The sequence below is a fragment of the Salmo salar genome, chromosome ssa23, assembly GCF_905237065.1.
Source record: "Salmo salar chromosome ssa23, Ssal_v3.1, whole genome shotgun sequence".
Taxonomy (NCBI): Eukaryota; Metazoa; Chordata; class Actinopteri; order Salmoniformes; family Salmonidae; genus Salmo; species Salmo salar.
Window position 1 is genome coordinate 30,501,344 of NC_059464.1, and position 26,491 is coordinate 30,527,834.

At 44.3% G+C, this 26,491-nt stretch overlaps 1 protein-coding gene across 5 annotated transcripts; it reads left to right on the forward strand.

Moving 5' to 3' along the window:
- On the forward strand, nt 1-24,426 carry LOC106584382 (ER degradation-enhancing alpha-mannosidase-like protein 3). 5 transcript variants are annotated; one of them, XM_045705968.1, is made up of 21 exons: nt 1-74; nt 2,920-2,965; nt 12,630-12,730; nt 12,882-12,921; nt 13,026-13,138; nt 14,694-14,847; nt 15,114-15,248; nt 15,393-15,498; nt 15,702-15,799; nt 15,943-16,068; nt 16,191-16,274; nt 16,362-16,445; nt 18,250-18,374; nt 18,575-18,797; nt 18,910-19,055; nt 21,101-21,245; nt 21,413-21,604; nt 21,759-21,924; nt 22,382-22,567; nt 22,931-22,978; nt 23,376-24,426. In XM_045705968.1, the coding sequence occupies exons 2-21, from the start codon at nt 2,936-2,938 to the stop codon at nt 23,663-23,665; spliced, it is 2,592 nt and encodes an 863-aa protein (XP_045561924.1). In that variant the 5' UTR covers nt 1-74; nt 2,920-2,935; the 3' UTR covers nt 23,666-24,426. The 5 variants fall into 5 exon arrangements, with proteins under 5 accessions (XP_045561924.1, XP_045561923.1, XP_014025102.1 ...); XM_045705967.1 differs by lacking the exon at nt 1-74 and adding an exon at nt 836-2,815 and having other exon boundaries at nt 18,575-18,746; XM_014169627.2 differs by lacking the exon at nt 1-74 and adding an exon at nt 837-2,815.
- The last annotated feature ends 2,065 nt before the right edge of the window (nt 24,427-26,491 follow it).

Consider the following 26,491-nt stretch of genomic DNA (forward strand, 5'->3'; position numbering starts at 1 on the left):
ACCATAAATACAGAGAATGCAAGACTTTGATGACACAATTTGCTAGCAAAGGACCACTGCGCCACCTTCACAAGGTGGGTCCAAAAATGTATTGTATGCTGCTGCATAAATGATGTAACGTAAACTCACCCCATTCCGTACAAAACTGAGTGAGTTTACGTTAATATGCAAGGGAGAAATGTATACTGTAGCCAATAAAATAATACTTAGTGTATGTTGTGTAGTAAGCTGTTAGTAGCCCATGTGCCTCACCCTAATAATTTGGTATATTTTCACCAACGCGCTATTATAAACACATCGTTCGTGGTCCAGTGTGTGCTTGTATGGATACTTTTTTGTACAGCTTTGACAGTTCCCAAGTGGCGCAGCGGTCTAAGGCACTGCATCTCAGTGCTTGTGGCGTCACTACAGACACCCTGGTTCGAATCCAGCCTGTATCACAACTGGCCGTGATTGGGAGTCTGGTAGGGCGGCAGCATCGTCTGGGTTTGGCTGGTGTAATTTTTTCTTCTCTACCAAACGTAACATATTATACGAATTGTATTTCTCGGACTCACGTTTACTATGTTACGTCTAGTCTATGAGACCAGTCTGGTTCGCTAGGCTAGATGGGATATTTAGTGAATATCAAAAATGGTGGAAGATTCACTCGGATGTCTGCCAAATATTCAAGGAACTAACAAATGTCAACCGTTATGTATATTGCCATCTAATTTTATAAATCATATTCTCCCCAAATGTATAACGACTGAAGTAGTGTAGATACAATAATACTGCATAACAAAACTACATTTAGGTGTTGGGCGGGGCAGAGGGGTGGATACCAAAACCTAACCGGATGCGGATGTTGACATTTATCTTCTAAACAGCACTACTCGCTTTTCTTTGACGGCCAGCTGGCGGCTAAAGGTCCATCATTAAAGCAATATAAAACTCAAAATATTTTCCTGCATAACAAGAAGAACAAAATACACTAACTCAACGTCCGAAAGCGACCCGGCGCCTTTCCTACTTCGCTTGTTTTTGGACTGTCGTTTACCGACCAAGCTGGCTAGCTAGCTACTGTAGCTGGCTATGCGCCCCAACAACTGGCTAACGAACGAAGAGAGCTGTCAAGGGAGGGGGATTTAACAACAGTCTATATTGCTTCATGGATATAATCCTAATTGTTCCAGGAAAAGACCGATAGCTAGCGCCATTAGCTAGCTAGCTCTTCTCTGCGGGGCTATTGTTTGTCGATAGCAACGGTAACGTTAAAGGTTATAGCCAGTTAACGTTACTGTTGTGATAATATATAGCAATTAACTAAATATATATAATGATTTAGCTAAGTATTTGTTAGTCTAATCAGAAAGCGAGATAATTTACCTATTTCACCTTTCCTGGCAGTAGGCTTTTATGGTGTCTGCTTACTCAAAAAGTCACGGGTGTCAAACGTTAATAAGGAAGGATCGTTTGTTTTGATTGGCTTGAGGAATAACGTTATTCTGTCAGTATTGAGTAATGTGATTGCCCGTTAGTTAGGAAACGTTAGACAGCGGGGATTAGCAGTATGTGAATGATGTTTTGTGTTGACTGAAGCTTTGCCAACGTGTTACACGCTGCTGTAGGTCCCGGTGCCGTGTGTGTCAGAGGGTGTGACCAGCAGGTGAACATGGTTCTAAGGAACTGGACACTCAGTCAAGGAAGGCACATGTGTTAACGGCTTGGCAGAACTTTGCTGTCGTGGAAAAAGTACCCAATTGTCATACTTGAGTAAAGTAAGGATACCTTCATAGAAAATGACACAGTAAAAGTTAGTCACCCAGCAAAATACTACTTGAGTAAAAGTCTCTCTTTGGTTTTAAATATACTTAAGAGTCAAAAGTTAAAATATAAATCATTTCACATTCCTTATAATAAACAAACCAGACAGCACGATTTTATAGTTTTAATTTACGGATAGCCAGGGGCACACTAAAACACTACGACATAATTTACAAACAGAATTTGTGTTTAGTGAGTCTGCCAGATCAGAGGCAGTAGGGATGGCCAGGGATGTTCTCTTGATAAGTGTGTGAATTGGACAATTTTCCTGTCCTTTTGTGTGTCAGTGAAAATCTATGGAGTAAAAGGTACATTATTGTCTTTAGGAATGTAGTGAAGTAAAATTTGTAAAAAGTATTAATAGTAAAGTACAGATACCCCCAAAAAAGACTTAAGTACTTTACACCACTGGAACATTGTCTTCGATTATGAGACGTATCCTATGACAGATCACTATCAGTTTACATAATAGCTACAGCATTCCTGCAAACGGTCAAATATATAGATTGCTTGATATGTTAGCCTGACTTTGGATTTTAGATACAGTTGTTTGTCCAACCCCTTGTCAGACATCTACCATAACCTGGATTTGTACTGTATGACTTTGGAGAGGACGAGTGAGTCATAGATGGTGTCTAAATTGGCATCAACAAGCTGATTAGTAACAGTATTGTAGGCCTTATAAACAGCACTGCCTCAATGTGGTATTGGGATGCATTCATTAACCATTGGACCAGACAGTAACTGGGCCTCAAGTGTCCCCTGGTTCTGAATATGTGCACATGAGATCTGAGTGTGTTTGTGTTTATCAGAGACTGTTGGTGTCTAGGCCTATATTCGTGTGATGATAGGTTACAGTTGTACTTGACTGAGAGAGCTAGATTGTAGCAATGTGGACGGTGCTGTGGTTTCGCCCTGCAACAATGTCAACCCTATTGTTGCTGCTATTGCTGAGCAATTTATGCAGGCTGGGACAGTCTATGTCACGAGAGGAGAAGCTCAAGCTGAGGTGAGTGAGAAAGATGTCTGGTCCTGGGCTAGATGTGTGGCAAGTTCAGGCTGATAAAATAGATTGAGCTAAACTGACTTGTTCTTTCTTTGTTTCCCCTCAAGGAACCAAGTGGTCGAGATGTTTGACCATGCTTATTCCAATTATATGGTAAGTCTCGTCACCACCTGCCCCCTTCACATAACTGAGAGAGTGGTTTAGCAGCAATCTAATAATGCAAAACATTTTAGATGTTCTGTTGAGATGTACTGGTACTAATTTTTTAAATTTTATTTCACCTTTATTTAACCAGGTAGGCTAGTTGAGAACAAGTTCTCATTTGCAACTGCGATCTGGCCAAGATAAAGCATAGCAGTTCGACATATAGAACAACACAGAGTTACACATGGAATAAACAAACATACAGGAAAAAAAGTCTATATACAGTGAGTGTAAATGAGGTAAGATAAGGGAGTTAAGGCAATAAATAGGCCATGGTGGCGAAGTAATTACAATATAGCAATTAAACACTGGAATGGTAGATGTGCAGAAGATGAATGTGCAAGTAGAGATACTGGGGTGCAAAGGAGCAAGATAAATAAATAAATAAATCCAGTATGGGGATGAGGTAGATTGGATGGGCTATTTACAGATTGACTATGTACAGGTGCAGTGATCTGTGAGCTGCTCTGACAGCTGGTGCTTAAAGCTAGTGAGGGAGATATGAGTCTCCAGCTTCAGAGATTTTTGCAGTTCGTTCCAGTCATTAGCAGCAGAGAACTGGCAGGAAAGTCAGACAAAGGATGAATTGGCTTTGGGGGTGACCAGTGAGATATACCTGCTGGAGCACGTGCTACGAGTGGGTGTATGGTGACCAGTGAGCTGAGGTAAGGCGGGGCTTTACCTAGCAGAGACTTGTAGATGAGCTGGAGCCAGTGGGTTTGGCGACGAGAGTGAAGCGAGGGCCAGCCAACGAGAGCGTACAGGTCGCAGTGGTGGGTAGTATATGGGGCTTTGGTGACAAAACGGATGGCACTGTGATAGACTGCATCCAATTTGTTGAGTAGAGTGTTGGAGGTTATTTTGTAAATTACGTCGAGGATCGGTAGGATGGTCAGTTTTACGAGGGTATGTTTGGCAGCATGAGTGAAGGATGCTTTGTTGCGAAATAGGAAGCCGATTCTAGATTTAATTTTGGATTGGAGATGCTTAATGTGACTCTGGAAGGAGAGTTTAGTCTAACCAGACACCTAGGCATTTGTAGTTGTCCACATATTCTAAGTCAGAGCTGTCCAGAGGCGTGATGCCGGATGGGCGGACAGGTGCGGGCAGTGATCGGTTGAAGAGCATGCATTTAGTTTTGCTTGCATTTAAGAGCAGTTGGAGGCCACGAAGGAGAGTTGTATGGCATTGAAGCTCGTCTGGAGTTTAGTTAAGTGTCCAACGAAGGGCCAGAAGTATACAGAATGGTGTCGTCTGCGTAGAGGTGGATCAAGAGAATCACCAGCAGCAAGAGCGACATCATTGATGTGTACAGAGAAGAGAGTCGGCCCGAGAATTGAACCCTGTGGCACCCCCATAGAGACTGCCAGAGGTCCGGACACACTGAAATCTATCAGAGAAGTAGTTGGTAAACCAGGTGAGGCAATCATTTGAGAAACCAAGGCTGTTGAGTCTGCCAATAAGAATGTGGTGATTGACAGAGTCGAAAGCTTTGGCCAGGTCTATGAATACGGCTGCACAGTAATGTCTCTTATCGATGGTGGTTATGATATCATTTAGGACCTTGAGCGTGGCTGTGGTGCACCCATGACCAGCTTTGAAACCAGATTGCGTAGCGGAGAAGGTACGGTGGGATTCGAAATGGTCGGTAATCTGTTTGTTAACTTGGCTTTCGAAGACCTTAGAAAGGCAGGGTAGGATAGATATAGGTCTGTAGCAGTTTGGGTCTAGAGTGTCTCCCCTTTGAAGAGGGGGACGATCGCGGCAGCTTTCCAATCTTTGGGAATCACAGACGATAAGAAAGAGAGGTTGAACAGGCTGTAATAGGGGTTGCAACAATTTCGGCAGATCATTTTAGAAAGAGAGGGTATTGTCTAGCCCGGCTTATTTGTAGGGGTCCAGATTTTGCAGCTCTTTCAGAACATCAGCTATCTGGATTTGGGTGAAGGAGAAATCGGGGAGGCTTGGGCGAGTTGCTGTGGGGAGTGCAGGGCTGTTGATCGTGGTAGGGGTAGCCAGGTGGAAAGCATGGCCAGCCGTAGAAAAATGCTTATTGAAATTGTCAATTATAGTGGCTTTATCGGTGGTGAGTGTTTCCTAGCCTCAGTGCAGTGGGCAGCTGGGAGGAGGTGCTCTTATTCTCCATGGACTTTACAGTGACCCAGAACTTTTTTGAGTTTGTGCTACAGGATGCAAATTTCTGCTTGAAAAAGCTAGCATTAGCTTTCCTAACTGCCTGTGTATATTGGTTCCTAACTTCCCTGAAAAGTTGCATATCACGGGGGCTATTCGATGCTAATGCAGAACGCCACAGGATGTTTTTGTGCTTGTCAAGGGCAGTCAGGTCTGGAGAGAACCAAGGGCTATATCTGTTCCTGGTTCTACAGTTTTTGAAAGGGGCATACTTATTTAAGATGGTGAGGAAGGCACTTTTAAAGAATGACCAGGCATCCTCTACTGACGGGATGAGGTCAATATCCTTCCAGGATGCCAGGTCGATTAGAAAGGCCTGCTCGCTGATGTTTTAGGGAGCGTTTCACAGTGATGAGGGGTGGTCGTTTGACCGCGGAACCATTACGGATGCAGGCAATGAGGCAGTGAACGCTGAGATCTTAGTTGAAAACAGCAGAGGTGTATTTGGAGGGCAAGTTGGTTAGGATGATTTCTATGAGGGTGCCCGTGTTTATAGATTTGGGGTTGTACCTGGTAGGTTCATTGATAATTTCTGAGATTGAGGGCATTAAACTTAGATTGTAGGATGGCCGGGGTGTTAAGCATGTCCCAGTTTAGGTCACCTAGCAGCACGAGCTCTGAAGATAGATGGGGGGCAATCGGTTTTCATATGGTCTCCAGGGCACAGCTGGGTTTGTTGTAATAGGCTAAATGCACTGCTCTGCTCCCACTATTTTTATTCGCTTCAGATACAATAAACATCTAGGTCTCTTTAGGCCTAATTTGAGGACAGTGGGTCTAGTTTGGTAGCTAGACTATTGCCTGTTTGCTTCTTTCCCCTCTCTGTTTTCCTGTTACCGTGGACTTATGTGGCTTTGAGCTGGGTTACTGATATATTGACACTAGCTGTTCATCAAAACACTGACACTTGGCCTAGTGCTTTTTTGTTCCTAAATCAAATGATTAGGCCTGGCCTAGAAGTATTTTTTTACCTCAGCCATTAGTCAAACAAGCACACAGACCCAAGGTTCATGTCCTCATATCATAAATGTCCTCATTTGCCTTCTGGTTGGACTGTTTTGTACAGGGTCAAGTGCTGTCACAGGCCCCAGGATGACTAACGCTGTAGCTTCTGTTCAGGTTGCTGTTGTGGGATTATTGTAATCAAAAGGAGAGAGACTTTTAGATTTATTCAAAAACAATTGCACATTATTAATTAATGCAGTAATGGAGCTTGTCAACGAACCCCCCCCTCCGGTGATTTGTTGAGAGCCCAACGACAACAGATACCATGGCCTTTTTATAGCAAAGATAGTCAAAAATGTGTTTTATTTAACCAGGAAAAACCCATTGAGACCCAGTGTCTTTTTCAAGGGAGACATGACCAAGAAGGCAGCAACAATCAATATATTACAGTATTAAAACATACAACAATACAACAGGATCCAGCCTAAAAAAAGAACATTTACACTCCTCCGTAACAGAGTCTCCCATCAATATTTTAAATTCCTTCAGTGGCACTAACATATTTAGATGAAGCATGGATTATAGACTATTCCATGCCTCTGGTGCACAAGAAAAGGCAGTCTTGCCTAATACTGTGAATGTCCTGGGGACTTTAAGTAGCAACCACCTAGCAGACTGAGTATAGTAACTGCTGGTGGTGAAGGAGACAAGACTACAGAGATAAAGAGGGAGTTTACCCAAAAGGGTTTTGTACATGAACACATACTTTAAATGCACAGAAAGATGCATTTGTGAGGTCCAACCCACCATTTGGTACAAGGTGCAATGGTGGGTGAGTGACTTGGCATTTGTAATAAAGCGCATTATTAACAGAATCCAGTCTCTGTAACATGAAGGTTGCATGCATAAACAACAAGTCACCATAATCAATTACTGAGAGAAAAGCTTCTTTCTAGCCATAAGCAGGAAGCAAGCCTTACTACGAAAATTAAAACCCAATTTCAATTGAAGCTTTGTCACAAGATTATCCACATGAACTTTAAAGGACAACTTGTCATCCAATCAAATACCTAGGTACTTTTTTCAATGGATAAGCCACCAGATGTGACAATGCTAACCTTCTCTGGCAGAGTTCTAGCTCTGGTAAAGGTCATGAATTTAGTTTTTTGTACATTCAAGACCAGTTTGAGACCATAAAGGGAGGCCTGCAGAGACTGAAAAGCAGTCTGGAGCTCTTCAACAGCCTGTACCAGAGAAGGAGCACATGAATATATGACTGTATCATCTGCATATAGATGTAACTTTGCTGGTTGCATCCCATTTCCCAAATCATTAATAAAAATTGAGAACAACACAGGAGCTAAAATGGAACCGTGGGGCACACCTCTATTAATCTCAGGAAAGCTAGACTTGTGATTGTCAGTGTATATACACATTGTGTTCTGTCAAAGATGGTTCCTAAACCAATTTACTGCCCCTTCACTGAGACCAATGTTTCTGAGTCTAGCCATCAACTATTCATGGTCAACTGAATCAAAGGCCTTTGATAAATCCACAACAAATGTTGCTTTTTGTCAAGTGCATTATTGATGTCATTTGCCACTGCCATAGCTGCAGTTGTGGTGCTGTGCCTCGATCTAAAGCCAGACTGAACCCCACTCAGTATGTTCTGTTCAATTAAGTTTTTTTTAAGAGTTCACTAGGGATTCATAGACTTTGGTCAGGATAGGGAGTTTAGAGAGAGGACGATAGTTATTAGCATCTGAGGGATCTCCGCCATTTAGCAGTGAGAGGACATAAGCTGATTTCCAAATGTTGGGTATGGAATTGGTCAAGAGACTCAAGTAAAAAATGTGAGCCACAGGTTCAGTAATAATACCAGCTGCTATCTTTAAGAGGTAGGGGTCCAGGTTGTCTGGACCTACAGACTTTTTGTCTGTTGCCTTTAGTGCTTTATAAACCTCAGTATAAGAAACAGGCTCAAAGTTAAAATGGTTCACATGAGGGCCTATATCATAGTTGACTGTAACAGAGCAACCTTGACTTTGCTGTCCTTAAGCCATTTTGCCACAACCTTGGAAGTATGCTTGGGGGTCATTGTCCATTTGAAGACCCATTTGCGACGAAGCATTAACTTCCTGACTGATGTCTTGAGATGTTGCTTCAATATATCCACATAATTTTCCTGCCTCATGATGCCATCTATTTTGTGAAGTGCACCAGTCCTTCCTGCAGCAAAGCACCATGCCTAAGTGCTGGAAGTTTAAGAATAATCCTGACTAATTTGTTCTGAGATGTCTACATTATTATTATTTTTTTATATCTTGGGGACACTATTGTACCAGGAAGAGCATGCACAGTCAAATTGGCACTGAACCAGAGCCCCTGCCAATGTCCCCATTGCATTCTTATCCAGATATTTGGAGGTTCTAGCCAGGAACCTAATTTTATGGTTCACTTTGGCGATAACATTTTGTGCCATGCCATGCCCCTGTCAGATGGTTATCTAGCACACATCCATGATACTTAACAGAGTCTTTTGTTGCAACTACTGTCACCTACTACCACCTTAAAATCTGGGGATAATGAACATGACCCAAGACAAGCATCATGTTTCCACTATTTATAAGGCAATGCCTATAGATCAAAAGGATTAGGAGCAGAGTTCACCCTCTCCATTCACCAGGGCATGCTGAGAATAGTGTCAACATCTTTAGTTTACAACAGCAATCAAAACAATCAATCCATAATGGGGGCGGCGGACAATGTATTTTTGTAAATAACAGCTGGTGCACGATATCTAAGGAAGTCTTGAGCTATTGCTCGCCTGAGGTAGTGTGGTCTACAGCTTATCATAAGATACTTTATCTACCTAGAGAGTTTCTGTTTTTTCGTGGCTGTTTACATACCACCACAGTCAGAGGCTGGCACTAAGACAACATTGAATGAGCTGTATTCCGCCATAAGCAAACAAGAAAACGCTCACCCAGAGGCAGCGCTCCTAGTAGCCGGGGAATTTAATGCAGGGAAACTTAAATCCGTTTTACCAAATTTCTATCAGCATGTTAAATGTGAAACCAGAGGGGGAAAAAACCTATGGAGCACCTTTACTCCACACACAGAGACGCATACAAAGCTCTCCCTCGCCCACCATTTGGCAAATCTGACCATAATTCTATCCTGATTCCTGCTTACAAGCAACAAAAAGCAGGAAGCACCAGTGACTCTGTCAATAAAGAAGTGGTCAGATGAAGCCAATGCTAAGCTACAGGACTGTTTTGCTAGCACAGACTGGAATATGTTCCGGGATTCCTCCGATGGCATTGAGGAGTACACCAGATCAGTCATTGGCTTCATCTATAACTGCATTGATGACGTCCTCCCCACAGTGACTGTAAGTACATACCCCAACTAGAAGCAATGGATTACAGGCAACATCCGCTCTGAGCTAAAGTCTAGAGCTGCCACTTTCAAGGAGCGGGACTCAAACCCGGAAGCTTATAAGAAATCCCGCTATGCCCTCTGACGAACCATCAAACAGGCAAAGCATCAATACAGGACTAAGATCGAATCATACTACACCGGCTTTGAAGCTCGTCGGATGTGGCAGGGCTTTCAAACCATTACAGATTACAAAGGGAAGCACAGCCGAGAGCTGTCCAGTGACACGAGCCTACCAGACAAGCTAAACATCTTCTATGCTCGCTTCGAGGCAAATAACACAGAACTATCATGAGAGCACCAACTGTTCCGGAAGACTGTGTGATCACGGTCTCCGCAGCCGATGTGAGTAAGACCTTTAAACAGGTCAACATTCACAAGGGCGCAGGGCCAGACAGATGACCAAGACTTGTACTCCGAGCATGTGCTGACCAACTGGCAAGTGTCTTCACTGACGTTTTCAACTTCTCCCTGTCCGAGTCTGTAATACCAACATGTTTTAAGCAGACCACCATAGTGCCTGTGCCCAAGACCACTAAGGTAACCTGCCTCAATGAATACTGACCCGTAGCACTCACGTCTGTAGCCATGAAGTGCTTTGAAAGGCTGGTCATGGCTCACATCAACACTATTATCCCAGAAACCCTAGACTCACTCCGTTTGCATACTGCCCCAACAGATCCACATATGATGCAGTCTCTATTGCACTCCACACTGTCCTTTCCCACCTGGACAAAAGGAACACCTATGTGAGAATGCTGTTCATTGACTACAGCTCAGTGTTCAACACCATAGTGCCCTCAAAGCTCATCACTGAGCTAACACCTCCCTCTGCAACTGGATCCTGGACTTCCTGACGGGCTGCCCCCAGGTGGTAAGGGTAGGTAACAACACATTCGCCACGCTGATCCTCAACACGGGGGCCCCTCAGGGGTGCGTGCTCAGCCCCCTCCTGTACTCCCTGCTCACTCGGGACTGCACGGCCAGGCGAGACTCCAACACCATCATTAAGTTTGCAGATGACACAACCGTGGTAGGGCTGATCACCGACGAGACAGCCTATAGGGAGGAGGTCAGACACCTGGCCGTGTGGTGCCAGGACAGCAACTTCTCCCTCAACGTGATCAAGACAAAGGAGATTGTGGACGACAGGAAAAAGAGGACCGAGCACGCCCACATTCTCATCGACGGGGCTGTAGTGGAGCAGGTTGAGAGGTTCAAGATCCTTGGCGTCCACATCACCAACAAACTAACATGGTCCAAGCACACCAAGACAGTCGTGAAGAGGGCACGACAACGCCTATTCCCCCTCAGGAGACTGAAAAAATGTGTCATAGGTCCTCAGATCCTCAAAAGGTTCTACAGCTGCACCATCAAGAGCATCCTGACTAGAGGTCGACCGATTGTGATTTTTCAACGCCGATACCGATTTATTGGAGGACCAAAAAAAGCCAATACCGATTTTTTTTTAAATATTTTTATTTTATTTATTTTACATTTATTTATTTATATTAAAGGACAATTACAACGATACTGAATGAACAATGAACACTTATTTTAACTTAATATTATACATAAATAAAATCAATGTAGTCTCAAATAAATAATGAAACATGTTCAATTTGGTTTAAATAATGCAAAAACACAGTGTTGGAGAATAAAGTAAAAGTCCAATATGTGCCATGTAAAAAAGCTAAAGTTTAAATTCCTTGCTCAGAACTTGAGAACATATGAAAGCTGGTGGTTCCTTTAAACATTACTCTTCAATATTCCCAGTTAAGAAGTTTTAGGTTGTAGTTATTATAGGACTATTTCTCTTTATACCATTTGTATTTCATATACCTTTGACTATGGATGTTCTTATAGGCACTATAGTATTGCCAGCCTAATCTCGGGAGTTGATAGACTTGAAGTCATAAACAGCGCTGTGCATCAAGCATTGCGAAAAGCTGTTGGCAAACGGAGGAAAGTGTGGTTTGAATGAATGCTTACGAGCGTGCTGCTGCCTACCACTGCTCAGACTGCTCTATCAAATCATAGACTTAATTATAATATAATAAACACACAGAAATACGAGCCTTAGATCATTAATATGGTCAAATCCAGAAACTATCATTTCGAAAACAAAACGTTTATTCTTTCAGTGAAATACGGAACCGTTATGTGTTTTATCTAACGGGTAGCATCCCTAAGTCTAAATATTGCTGTTACATTGCACAACCTTCAATGTTATGTCATAATTATGTAAAATTCAGGCCAATTAATTACGGTCTTTATTAGGAAGAAAGGGTCTTCACACAGTTCGCAACTCTGCTTGCATAGAAAGCATGAGAAGTGACACAATTTCCCTAGTTAATATTGCCCGCTAACATAAATTTATTTTAACTAAATATGCAGGTTTAAAAAAAGATATACTTGTGTATTGATTTTAAAGGCATTGATGTTTATGGTTAGGTACATTGGTGCAACGACAGTGCTTTTTTTTGCTAATGCGCTTGTTAAATCACCTGTTTTGGCGAAGTAGGCTGTGATTCGATGATAAATTAACAGGCACCGCATTGATTATTTGCAATGCAGGACAAGTTGTTAAACTAGTAATATCATCAACCATGTGTAGTTAACTAGTGATTTATGTTAAGATTGATTGTTTTTTTATAAGTTTAATGCTAGCTAGCAACTTAACTTGGTTCCTTGCTATACTCGCGTAACATGTGGTCAGCCTGCCACGCATTCTCCTCGTGGAGTGCAATGTAATCAGCGTCCAAAAATGCAGATTACCGGTTGTTATGAAAACTTGAAATCTACCCTAATTAAATCGGCCATGCCGATTAATCGGTCGACCTCTAGTAGTGTGTAAACATGTCATATAGAATTTCACATCTTATTGACTTACAGTAGGTCTAAATAAGGTTCAACTATCAACAACAAAAAAACACAGGCAGTAAAAAGTAGGCAGTAAAATAAGAAATTGTTCTTAACTGACTTGCCTAGTTAAATATTTAAAAATGTATATATTATTGGTTGTGTTCTCCAGGACCATGCGTACCCAGCAGATGAGCTGATGCCTCTGACGTGTCGGGGGAGGGTGCGTGGGCTGGAGCCCAGTCGGGGAGACGTGGACGACGCACTGGGGAAGTGAGTGCTTGTCTGCCTGCAGGCCTGAGTCGCATGTGGGAACAGGAGACACAGTCCTGCTGTCATTTGAATACTCTAACTCTCTGTTGATATCTTCTAGCCATAAGGGACTATAACTGATACTGATTGAGTTGTCTTTGTGTGTTTTAAGGTTCTCTCTCACCCTCATCGACACCTTGGACACTCTAGTGGTAGGTTTCATCTTTAGTTTGTTTTACCAACCTCCTTAGTTGGATTTGTTGAACCTCTGGGTAGACAATGATTTTCATATCTATAATTCTGTATTTACGTACAGCTCTTAAACAAGACGACAGAGTTTGAAGAAGCAGTGAGGAGAGTGTTGACAGATGTGCGACTGGACAATGACATTGTGGTGTCTGTCTTTGAGACCAACATCCGTGTGCTGGGGTAAGAAAAACCATAAAGCCAGTTATTGAGGGGATGGTAATGTTTACATGTTTTATTTAACCAGGTAAGTCAATGGAGAAGAACATTCGTATTGTGCCGCTAGAGGTGAAATTCTTGGACCGGCGCAAGACGGACGAAAGCGAAAGCATTTGCCAAGAATGTTTTCATGACACAACAGTGGTAGGGCTGATCACCGACGAGACAGCCTATAGGGAGGAGGTCAGACACCTGGCCGTGTGGTGCCAGGACAGCAACCTCTCCCTCAACGTGATCAAGACAAAGGAGATTGTGGACGACAGGAAAAAGGGGACCGAGCACGCCCCCATTCTCATCAACGGCTGTAGTGGAGCAGGTTGAGAGGTTCAAGATCCTTGGTGTCCACATCACCAACACATCACCCCATCCCTGTGGGGATGGGGACTGGGATAAAAAAATTAAACGATATAAGACAAAACAGATCTCACAGACAGAAGACACTGGCTACAGCACAAATATAACAGCAAACAAACTGTATGTGTGATGGAACATTGTTGCAGGTACTTGCTTTCATTCAGCCACGAGCATTCGTGAGAACGGGCACTGATGTTGGGCGATTAGGCCTGGCTCGCAGTCGGCGTTCCAATTCACCCCAAAGGTGTTCAATGGGGTTGCGGTCAGGGCTCTGTGCAGGCCAGTCAAGTTCTTCCACACCGATCTCGTCAAACCATTTCTGTATGGACCTCGCTTTGTGCACAGGGGTAATGTCATGCTGAAACAGGAAGGGGCCTTCCCCAAACTGTTGCCACTAAAGTTGGAAGCACAGAATTATCTACAATGTAATTGTATGCTGTAGCGTTAAATCTTAACTTCACTTGAACTAAGGGGCCTAGACCGAACCATGAAAAACAGCCCCAGACCATTATTCCTCCTCCACCAAACTTTACAGTTGGCACTATGCAATCGGGCAGGTAGCGTGCTCCTGGCATCCGCCAAAACCAGATTCGTCCGTCAGACTGTCAGATGATAAAGGTTGATTCATCACTCCAGAGAACGCGTTTCCACTGCTCCAGAGTCCAATGACTGCAAGCTTTACACTACTCCAGCCGACTCTTGGCATTGCACATGGTGATCTTAGCCCTGTGTGTGGCTGCTCGGCCATGGAAGCCCATTTCATGAAGCTCCTGATGAACAGTTCTTGTGCTGAAGTTGCTTCCAGAGGCAGTTTGGAACTCGGTAATGAGTGTTGCAACCGAGGACAGGCGATTTCGCAGCTGGGCCGTTGTTGCTCCTAGACATTTCCACTTCAGAATAGCAGCACTTACAGTTGACTAGGGCAGCTCTAGCAGGGCAGAAATTTGTTGGAAAGGTGACATCCTATGACAGTGCCACATTGAAAGTCAGTGAGCTCTTCAGTAAGGACATTCTACTGCCAATGTTTGTCACTGGAAATTGCATGGCTGTGTGCTCTTTTATACACTTGTCAGCAACGGGTGTGGTTGAAATAGCCGAATCCACTAATTTGAAGGGTTGTCCACATACTATTGTGTGACCGTTGTGACTTTCCTCATGTTTCCAGAGGGCTGCTAGGGGGCCACTCCATGGCGGTGATGCTGAAGGATGCAGGGCATCACATGCAGTGGTACCAGGATGAGCTGCTCCACATGGCCAAAGACGTGGGTCTCAGACTCCTGCCTGCCTTCAACACCAGCAGTGGCCTGCCTTACCCCAGGGTGAGCCATCAAACTATACATAAGGCCACGGCTGTTGGGATATGTCCTAACCATACACACGTATGTGTACACACACACACACACCCCTATCCGATTTATGACTGTATAATTGTATTATCTGCTTCAGTGCTCTGCATACAGCTGCTACAGTTTTCCACAGCCTGGTTTTCTATGGCTGTATAGTTCACCTGAACAATGTCTTCGGACACAGCCCGTGGAGTTGAGTCTATGACCAATATATTGAGCCTTTTTATTCCACTCAACAGGTAAACTTGAAGCATGGCATCAGGGGTCCTGAGAGTCGGACGGGCACAGAGACGGACACCTGCACAGCTTGTGCTGGTACAATTATCCTGGAGTTCGCTGCCTTGAGTCGCTTCACTGGGGACCCTGTGTTTGAGGTAAAAATAGACAATCATCTCTCTTTCTTTAAACCTTGTTCAGATCAGGACTAATACTAGTAGATGGCACTACTAGACCTTCATTGTTGATTATCATAGATGGCAGTGTGTCTGAATAATATTGATTCATTGTATTCTACACAGGTCCATGCGCGGAGAGCCCTCGACTTCCTGTGGGAGAAGAGGCAGAGGAATAGCAACCTGGTGGGAACAACCATCAACATCCACTCAGGAGAGTGGGTCCGCAGGGGTGAGAGAGGGAACCAGTCCCAGGCCATAACTGGTATCTACTGTATTATAAAGGAGGATTTCCTTCGATTTATCCAGAGACGGACAATGTATTGGGTGTGGTAGAAGTTAACGGGCAAGGCGGCACTGATGTTCTGTACTTGTAGAAATAAGACATGAGTGTGTTTCTGCGGTATGAAACGGTACACTGTTGTATTGTTCCAGACAGCGGAGTGGGAGCAGGGATTGACTCGTATTATGAGTACCTGCTGAAGGCCTATATTCTGCTGGGAGATGACCTGTTTCTGCAGCGCTTCAACATTGTGAGTGACCTCAAACACTGTAACCTTACTCTGGCTTGGATAATGGAATGCTTTTATGCCCTTATTGTTCAATCCACACAAAGTGTGCTGTTAAAGATTCTCATCCTTAACTTGTCAAATGTTCTCATTATTTGTGTTTCCAGCACTATGCGTCTATAATGAAGTACATCAGCCAGCCTCCTCTCCTGCTGGACGTTCACATCCACAAGCCTCTGCTGCCTGCTCGCACCTGGATGGACTCCCTCCTGGCCTTCTTCCCTGGGCTGCAGGTGACTGGCGTCACTAACAGACCAGCTGCCTAATCAGGGGTTTTAGTACATAGACCTGGTGCTGAGATTAGGGAGACAAATGAAGACTTTTACTCTCCTAACATTGTTAATGAATCCCCCAGGTGTTGAAGGGAGATATCCGGCCGGCCATTGAGACCCATGAGATGCTGTATCAAGTCACCAAGAAACACAACTTCCTCCCAGAGGTAAGCTCTCTTTTTTATGCTCCCTCTCCACCTCTTTCTGTGTTCTCACTCAGGCTGTAACCTTTAACACCCCTCTGTTTTCCTCAGGCATTCACCACTGATTTCAGGGTACATTGGGCTCAGCATCCACTAAGACCTGAGTTTGCAGAGAGCACCTATTTCCTGTACAAGGTAAGGACTGTGGAGACATGCAGTCTAGAAGTTGACTTAACGATACATACTTCACTTTTTCCACATTTTGGTACGTTACAACCTTATTCTAAAAATGATTAAATTAAATGTTTTCTTCATCAATTTACACACAATACCCCATAATGACAATGCGAAAACAGGTTGTTTGAAATTGTTGATAATTTATAAAAAAACAGATACCTTATTTACTATTTGCTATGAGACTGGAAATTATCCTGTTTCCATTGATCATCCTTGAGATGTTTCTACAACTTGATTGGAGTCCACCTGTGGTAAATTCAATTGATTGGATGTGATTTGGAAAGGCACACGCATGTCTATATAAGGTCCCACAGTTGGCAGTACATTTCAGATCAAAAACCAAGCCATGAGGTCGATGGAATTGGCCGTAGAGCTCTGAGACAGGAATGTGTCGAGGCAGATCTGGGGAAGGGTACCAAAAATGTCTGCAGCATTGAAGGTTCCCAACAACACAGTGGCCTCCACCATTCTTAAATGGAAGAAGTTTTGGAACCACCAAGACTCTTCCTAGAGCTGGCTGCCCGCCCAAACTGAGCAATCGGGGGAGAAAGGTCTTGGTCAAGGAGGTGCCCAAGAACCCGATGGTCACTCTGAAAGAGCTCCAGAGTTACTCTGTGGAGATGGAACCTTCCAGAAGGACAACCAACTCTGCATCACTCCACCAATCAGGCCTTTATGGTAGCGTGGCCAGATGGAAACCACTCCTCAGTAAAAGGCACATAAAGACTCTCAGACAATGAGAAAGAAGATTTTCTGGTCTGATGAAACCAAACTTGAAATCATTGGCCTGAATGCCAAGCGTCACGTCTGGAGGAAACCTGGCACCATCCCTACGGTGAAGCATGGTAGCTGTATCATGCTGTGGGGATGTTTTTCAGGGACCTGGAGACTAGTCAGGATCGAGGGAAAGATGAACGGATCAAAGTACAGAGAGGACCATGTTGGATACCTGTTCCAGAGCACTCAGAACATCAGACTGGGGTGAAGGTATACCTTCCAACAGGACAACGACCCTAAGCACACAGCCAAGACAACACAGGAGTGGCTTCGGGACAAGTCTCTGAATGTCCTTGAGTGGCCTTGAACCCGATCGAGCATCTCTGGAGAGACCTGAAAATGGCTGTGTAGTGACGCTCCCCATCCGATCTAACAGAGCTTGAGAGAATCTGCAGAGAAGAATGGGAGAAACTCCCCAAATACAGTTGTGCCAAGCTTGTAGTGTCATACCCGGGGCTCCCGAGTGGCGCAGTGGTCAAAGGCACTGCATCTCAGTGCTTGAGGCGTCACTACAGACACCCTGGTTCAAATCCAGGCTGTATCACAACCAGCCGTGATTGGGAGTCCCATAGGGAGGTGCACAATTGGCCCAGCCGTAGGCCGTCATTGTAAATAAGAATTTGTTCTTTACTGACTTGCCTAGTTAAATAAATACAACTTTTTTTTTTAAATACCCAAGACTCGAGGCTATATTCGCTGCCAAAGGTGCTTCAACAAACTACTGAGTAAAGGGTCTGAATACTTATGTAAATGTGGTATTTCCAGTTTTTAGAAAACTGTTTTTTTACTTTGTCAACATAGGGTATTGTGTGTAGACTGAGGGGGGAGAAACAATTTAATCCATTTTAGAATAAGGCTGTAACCTAACAAAATGTGGAAAAAGTTGAGGGGTCTGAATACTTTCCGAATGCACTGTACATTTGATCTTAGTGGGCTTCCTTATTGCCTAATTCATTAGTAGTGTCTAACCCTGGTCCCCCTCTAGGCTACCAAAGACCCCTACTACTTGGAGGTAGGCCGCACGGTGCTGGACAACCTGAACCGATTTGCCCGGGTCCCCTGTGGGTTTGCTGCCATGAAGGACGTTCGCACCGGGAGCCACGAGGACCGGTGAGAGCCCAGACCCAGGGGAATACACCGGGGACGGGGAGGGATTTAATGATGGGCGGTTAAGAGGTGGATGGTTTTAGTGGCTGAGGAACAGTGTGCCAGCCATGTAGTTCAATCAAAATAGTTTATGTGGTGTCTGCTCTGTTGGCCTGCTGCCCCAAATATCACTCATCCTCTCATCCTCTCTCCTCCCCTCTCAGAATGGACTCCTTCTTCTTGGCAGAGATGTTCAAGTACCTGTTCCTGCTGTTTGCAGAAGAGGAAGATCTGACGTTCAATGTTGAGGACTATATCTTCACCACCGAGGCACACCTTCTGCCCCTGTCCTTGTCCACTGCCCCTCACGCCCCCTCTCCTCCCGCCAACACCACGGTACAGGCTCCATCTCTGCCTCATCTCTCCGCCTATGTCAAATCTCTTTGGGTGGGTGTAGTAAGATCACCTGCTGTGATCAGCTAGAATTCTAATGATAGTACGTCTAATAATATTCAGATGATATAGTTAGTCATGTTTGTTCTCTCCCCCTCTGTCTTAGTCAGAGGAGGAGTTGGATGACTCTAACTTTGATTGGACCTGCCCCAACACACGCCTCCTTTTCCCCGACCCCGCCTTCCCACGGAACCTCCGAGATCCAATCAGGAGTGCTGTGGACAAGAGTTGTCCCCGTCCTGCCATTCACCGGTAAGGGACATTTACACATACACCCCCCTATGTATTTATTTGGACAGTGAAGCTAAAACTACAATTAAGCTCTATACTTCAGCATTTTGGATTTGAGATCAAATGTTTTATGAGGCGGCAGTACTGAATGTAATGTTTTATTCCATTTTTTTCTTCTTACATATGTTTTACCGTTTAGAAATTAATGCACATTATGTACACTATATATACAAAAGTATGTAGAAACCCCTTTCAACTTAGTGGATTCGGCTATTTCAACTACACCCGTTGTTGACGTGTATAAAATTGATCACATAGCCATGCAATTTCCATAGACAAACATTGGCAGTAGAATGACCTTACTGAAGAGCTCAGTGACTTTCAACTGTCATAGGATGCCACCTTTCCAACAAGTCAGTTTGTCAAATGTCTGCTCTGCTAGAGCTGCCCCGGTCAACTGTAAGTGCTGTTATTATGAAGTGGAAAGGTCTAGGAGCAACAACGGCTCGGCCGCACAAGCTCACAGAACGGGGAGCGCCGAGTGCTGAAGCGCGTAGCCTCTGGAAGCAACGTCAGCACAAGAACGGTTCATCGGGAGCTTCATGAAATGGGATTCCATGGCCGAGCAGCCGCACACAAGCCTAAAATCACCATGCACAATGCCAAGCTGGAGTGGTGTGAATCTTGCCGTCATTGGACTCTGGAGCAGTGGAAACATGTTCTCTTTGGGCTTGGCCCCTTAGTTCCAGTGAAGGGAAATCTTAACGCTATAGTAGGGCTGGGCGATATGGACCAAAAGTCATATCCCGATATATTTAGGCTGAATATCGATATAAGATATATATCCCGATATTTTTTCCGCAAAGTGAGAGCAAATGTTCAAAGTCAAAGCCAGATATGACATGTCTCAAGTAGTTATATTGAAACCGGCTATTTCAGTGAACAGTTGAAAAATCAAATGAATAAATAATAAACAGGGCTCTTCACCTGGTTCAGATTAAATGCTCAGCTGTTCAAATAACAATAACATCTAAACATAAACAAGGATCAAAGCGCAAAATTGAACTATATCGATATATGCGAAATGGTCTAATTTCATATCACATTTAAAATATATTGATATATTTTTTATATCGATATATCGCCCAGCCCTACGCTATAGCATACAATGACATTCTAGACGATTCTGTGCTTCCAACTTTGTGGCAACAGTTTGGGGAAGGCCCTTTGCTGTTTCAGCATGACAATGCCCTTGTGCACAAAGCAAGGTCCATACAGAAATCGGTGTGGAAGAACTGGCTGCACAGAGCCCTGACCTCAACCCCATCGAACACCTTTGGGCTGAATTGGAACACCGACTGCGAGCCAGGCCTAATCGCCCAACATCAGTGCCCAACCTCACTATTGCTCTTGTGGCTGAATGAAAGCAAGTCCTTGCAGCAATGTTCCAACATCTAGTGGAAAGCCTTCCCAGAAGAGTGGAGGCTGTTATAGCAGCAAATGGGGGACCAACTCCATATTAATGCACATGATTTTGGAATGAGATGTTTGACGAGCAGGTGTCCAAATACCTTTGGTCATGTAGTGAATCTAGTCTCCCCATTTTGAAGGTGTCATAAGAATTTGGACAAATTCACTTATAGTGTATTACATTTAGTCAAAAGTGTAGTATTTGGTCCCATATTCTTAGCATGCAGTGACTATATCAAGCGTGTGACTCTACAAACTTGTTGGATGCATTTGCTGTGTTTTCATTTTGGAGTCACTAGCATTTTTGGGGGATTTGATATTTATGCCTCTAACTTTCTCACTTATCATTATTCACGATTCATTCATGATTATCCGTAATCATGGTACTACCCACATGAATGTAGAAGTGTTCAGAAACATATTCTATTCTTAGAATAAATGCTGGAGTATAGAGCCAAATTACGTTTTAGCTTCACTGTCCAAATATATACATAGGGGAGTATGTGTCTAATGTGAGGAATCATGTTAAACAGAATATTGTTCCTGTCACAAACATACTGAATGTGAACTTTGATGCCCTCCACCCTCTCATCCAGTGAGCCGGGGATGGGTCGTCCCCCTCTGAGGGCTCAGGACTTCATGGCCAACAACCCCGATCACCTGGAGCTGCTGAGGAGGATGGGAGTCAGCCTTATACACCTTAAAGACGGCAGAGTGCAGCTGGTCCAACACGCTACACAGGTAAATGATTAATTCACAGTACAAGCCGGGAGAGTTTGAATGATATCATAAGACCACTGCCAACCCTCCATATGAGTTACTGTCTCTTCCCCTACTCTATCTACTGCCCTCTCTTCTCTTTCTCCATCTCCTTTCCTCTCTCTCCCCTTCCCTCGATCTCTCTCTAGGCGGTCAGTGCTGTGGCAGCAGAGGACGGCATGCGCTTCATGCAGGAGATGATGGAGCTGTCAAGCCAGCAGCAGAAGGAGCAGCTCCCTCCGCGCGCTGTGCAGATCGTCTCCCACCCCTTCTTCGGTAGAGTGGTGCTGACCTCTGGCCCAGCTCAGTTTGGCACGGACCTTTCCAAGAGCATCACGGGGGTGAGTGTTTCTTCAGTGTGCCAATTTCCAATGCATGGACACCTTTGCTTGTTGGTTTTTCCTGTCTTGTCCCTAGGTGCCAGACGTTCTCTATTTTCGGCGTTCTGAGTGATGTTTGAACATGCCCCCCCCCCTTCTCTCCGTCTGTCTGTAGGTTCGTGGGTTTGTGACAGTGGCTGAACCCTACAGTGGCTGTGCGGAACTGAGCAACGCTGCCTTTGTACAGGGCCGCATTGCTCTGCTGCAGCGGGGCCAGTGTATGTTCGCTGAGAAGGCCAGACACATCATGAAGGCTGGGGCCATCGGAGGCATCGTCATCGGTGAGGAGGACTAACTGACACAAGATCTCAATTTGAATGAATCTACTTCAAGAAGCCTGCACTAACTATAATCATACTTCTAACCTTTATAAATGTTCATAACACTTTCATAATGTTTTATATAACCTTTAATAAACTGATGCATTACTATTTATAAACTGGGTGGTTCGAGCCCTGAATGCTGATTGACTGGCAGCCGTGGTATATCAGACCTTATACCACGGGAATGACAAAACATTTATTTTTACAGCTCTAATTACACTGGTAACCAGTTTATAATAGCAATAAGGCACCATGGGAGGTTTGTGGTATATGGCCAATATACCATGGCTAAGAGCGTGCCTAAGAACAGCCCTTAGCCGTGGTATATTGGCCATATACCACAAACCTCCAAGTTGCCTCATTGCTTAATTATAGTATCCTTTTTAACCTTGCTAATTACCCCCCTCCTCCACAGATGACAACGAGGGTAGCAGCAGTGACACTGCTCCCCTCTTCCAGATGGCCGGCGACGGCCGCAACACAGATGACGTCACTTTGCCCCTCCTCTTCCTCTTCTACAAGGAAGGCAACATCCTGTTGGAGGCTCTCAAGGAGTACAGAGAGGTGGAGGTGCTGCTGAGCGACAAGGCCAGAGACCGAGGTTAGATCCACTGGAGAGGGCAGTTGGACATTAGTGACTAGACAAAGACAGGACAGTATCTTTCCAGCATATGGGTAGTTTTGTGGGATTTCAGCCGATTTTAGGGACTATACTTGATTCTGTAAAGATATCAAAATGGCCAGTATTTCAGGGTTCAGTGGTGAACCAAAATAGTGGGCCTGTGGCCACTACAGTACTAGCCTTAGTGGAGGTAGGGGATGGTAAGCACCCAGTTTGATGTGTGATACAGGAAACAGCTCCCTTCTTTCCATTTTCCTTCCTCCTCTCCTTCCCTGTGGTGGACTGTAACAGTGTAACTTTCCTCTTCTCTCTTTCTTTTCCCTTCACCCTTTGGTTTAGCAGCCTCTATATTCAAAGGTAAACCTCTCCCTGGCATCCTGCTGGAAAGCAGTAAGTATCGCCCTCATCTCTCTTTCACCTCTCGTCCATTATTCTGTGTGTGGTAGAGCAGCTCAGTGCAGGTTAGTCTTGTGTATATAGCTGGCCATGTCAGAACCCCTCAGGAGAATATTACTGTTGGTCTGTTCTGCACATGACTCGTCAGTACCATTCTATTTGTTGTTCGCTGCCTCTTGTAAACCGCAACACTACCTTGTTTCTGTCTGGGAATGACTGATAGGTGCTTGTGTTAGATGTACATACATGGTGAGTAGGAAACGGTGTATGGCTGTGTATGTATTGTAGGATACTAGGAAACTATATGGATGACTGTGCAGGACACAGCTCATATATTGTGGTGGAAAGTGGTCTGAAAATGGACTGAGCTCACCTCTCTGTCCTTCCTCAGGGAGGGATGTTCAGGAGGAGGAGGAAGACTGTTCAACAGACCAAACTTCACCTGTCCCTGCCGCAACTCTCGACCAGTCACACGTGAGGACTGTGAAGCAGGACGAATCAGCTCCCCACAATGAGGAAGTGACTCCTGAGGATGATGTGGGACCTGCCATTAAGAGGAACCCTGAGCCAGAGGAGGAGCCTGAGGTTGACATGGACTCTAGCAGAAAATCAGTGGAAGCCATGATGGCTGATTGGCGAGAGGACTTAGAAGCGTTTCAGCAGATGGAGGATGAGCTTTGACAACTTCAACAGTTCCCCCTCCTTCGGTCTGTCCCAGCCACTGTACAGGGCTGGGGTCAGTGGACTGTGCCTCATAAAGGATACGGTTTTAGTGGGGAGATGTTTTGATAAGGAACGGTTACCAGGGTGGAATACAGTGACTTCTACAGCCCAGATATCTACTGTCTGGCAGTATGGGCCTCTGATTAATCTCACTATTTTCTGGTCTTGTCTTATTTTCATATATTGTCTTCCTCCAAATGCATTTCTAGGTCACTGACATGTGGGAGCAGTTTCCAAATGCTGGTTGAATTATAATCCACTGGTTGATTGGTTTATTTAACTGTAATGATTAACTGATAGGTTTTTGGAACATTTACTATTTTATTTTGTGGGCCTAATTTGTGGGGTCAATATTAAGCTACCTGACTGTGAGGGACTGCAGTGGCAAGCAGTCTATAAAAGGCTGGTGCTGAGAATCACTTAGCACTGGCACTCTCCAGGAAGAGACAATGTTATATGTTACTGTAAATATGTATTTGTCAGTTATTTCCATGATGGTTTGAAATAGTGCTGCTTTGCTCAGGTTCTGGTCGGTATGAGGGATACTGGGTACTTGGGTACTGGCTACCCAAGAGGGCAGACAGTACCACCAGCTGGCCAGCAGAGGGGATCCTTGTTTGAGACGTCTGACTGGAACTTGATGACATACTGGAGGACCAAGGAAACAAAAAAGCCAACAACATAATGAACTTTAATTAAATTGATAAGGAAATTGAAAAGTGTGTTGTCATCTGTCTCAAAAACATAATGTGTTTGTTTTATAGGCGGTAGGATTATTAGACTAGAGGTTTCTCTTGGTTTTAGACTATTAGGCTACATGGCTGGACATTAGTGGAACCATACAGTCCACTCTCTTTTTGTTGATATTCAGAGCAGTATTACCATAGTCTGGTAATAACCTTAAATAACCTCTCTTTCAGTTGTCTGGTAATAACCTTAAATAACCTCTCCTTCAGTTGTCTGGTAATAACCTTAAATAACCTCTCCTTCAGGTTGAGATTTAAAAGGGAATAGAGACATTAAATCAAATTTTATTTCACATGCGCCGAATACAACTGGTGTAGACTTTACAGTGAAATGCTTGCTTACATACCTTTCCCAACGATGCAGTGTTTAAAAAAATGTAATGGTAACTAACACGAGGAATAAAATACACAAGATTGGAGATATGTACAGGGAGTACCAGTACCAGATCAATGTGGAGATATGTACAGGGAGTACCAGTACCAGATCAATGTGGAGATATATGCAGGGAGTACCAGTACCAGATCAATGTGGAGATATGTACAGGGAGTACCAGTACCAGATCAATGTGGAGCTATATACAGGGAGTACCAGTACCAGATCAATGTGGAGATATATACAGGGAGTACCAGTACCAGATCAATGTGGAGCTATATACAGGGAGTACCAGTACCAGATCAATGTGGAGCTATATACAGGGAGTACCAGTACCAGATCAATGTGGAGCTATATACAGGGAGTACCAGTACCAGATCAATGTGGAGCTATATACAGGGAGTACCAGTACCAGATCAATGTGGAGCTATATATTGGGAGTACCAGTACCAGATCAATGTGGAGCTATATACAGGGAGTACCAGTACCAGATCAATGTGGAGCTATATACAGGGAGTACCAGTACCAGATCAATGTGGAGCTATATACAGGGAGTACCTGTACCAGATCAATGTGGAGCTATATACAGGGAGTACCAGTACCAGATCAATGTGGAGCTATATACAGGGAGTACCAGTACCAGATCAATGTGGAGCTATATATAGGGAGCACCAGTACCAGATCAATGTGGAGCTATATATTGGGAGTACCAGTACCAGATCAATGTGCGGAGAGGTACTTGAGGTAGGTACTGTATGTTCATGAAGGCAGGGTAAAGTGACTAGGCATCCAGATAGATGATGATGATGATAATAATAGGAGTAAAATAAAGAACAGAGTAGCGGTAGCAAATGAGTGTAAAAGTGTGTGTCGTGTCGGTATGCATGTTTGTGTGTGTGCATATGTATTGTTTGAATTTGTGTGGGAGTGTCAATGTAGTGTGTGTGAGTGAGCATGTACATTGTGTGTGTGTGTATATAAAGTCTACTGAGTGTGTGTGTGTAGGGTCAGTGCAGGTAGTTTGAGTACCATTGATTGACTATTTAGCAGGCTGGCTATTTCAGAGTCTTATGGCTTGAGGGTAGAAGCTGTCTCGGAGCCTGTTGGTCCAAGAGTCAATGCTCCGGTACCGTTTTCCGGACGGTAGCAGAGTGAACAGTCTGTGGCTGGAATCTGGCAATTTTTCAGGCCTTCCTCTGACACCACCTGATATAGAGGTCATGGATGGCAGGGAGCTCGGCCCCAGTGATGTATTGGGCTGTCCGCACCACCCTTTGTAGCTCTCCCACCTTTGTAGCTCTTGGCGGTCAAGATGCCCTTGATGATGCAGCTGTATAACTTTTTGAGGATCTGCGGGCTCATGCCAAATCTTTTCAGCATCCTGAAGGGAAAGGGCGCTGCCGTGCCCTCTTCAACTGTGCAGGTGTGTGTGGACCATGTTAAGTCCTTGGTGATGTGGACGCCAAGGAACTTAGCTCTCAACCCAATCCACAACAGCCCTATCGATTGTAGATGGGGGTGTGCTTCCCCCTCTTTCTCCTGTAGTCCACTATCAGCTCCTTGGTCTTACTGACATTGAGGGAGAGGTTGTTGTCCTGGTACCACACTGCTAAGTCTGACCGTCGCATTGTCAGCAAACTTAATGATGGTGTTGGAGTCATGCGC

What these genes read in the sequence shown, in the direction of transcription:
- LOC106584382 (XM_014169627.2), top strand. Translation starts at nt 2,697, where the DNA reads ATGTGGACGGTGCTGTGGTTTCGCCCTGCAACAATGTCAACCCTATTG. An exon ending in CCTTCTTCCCTGGGCTGCAG is followed by an intron (nt 16,069 to 16,190) that starts GTGACTGGCGTC and finishes TGAATCCCCCAG; the next exon opens with GTGTTGAAGGGAGATATCCG. An exon ending in TGGTCCAACACGCTACACAG is followed by an intron (nt 21,246 to 21,412) that starts GTAAATGATTAA and finishes ATCTCTCTCTAG; the next exon opens with GCGGTCAGTGCTGTGGCAGC.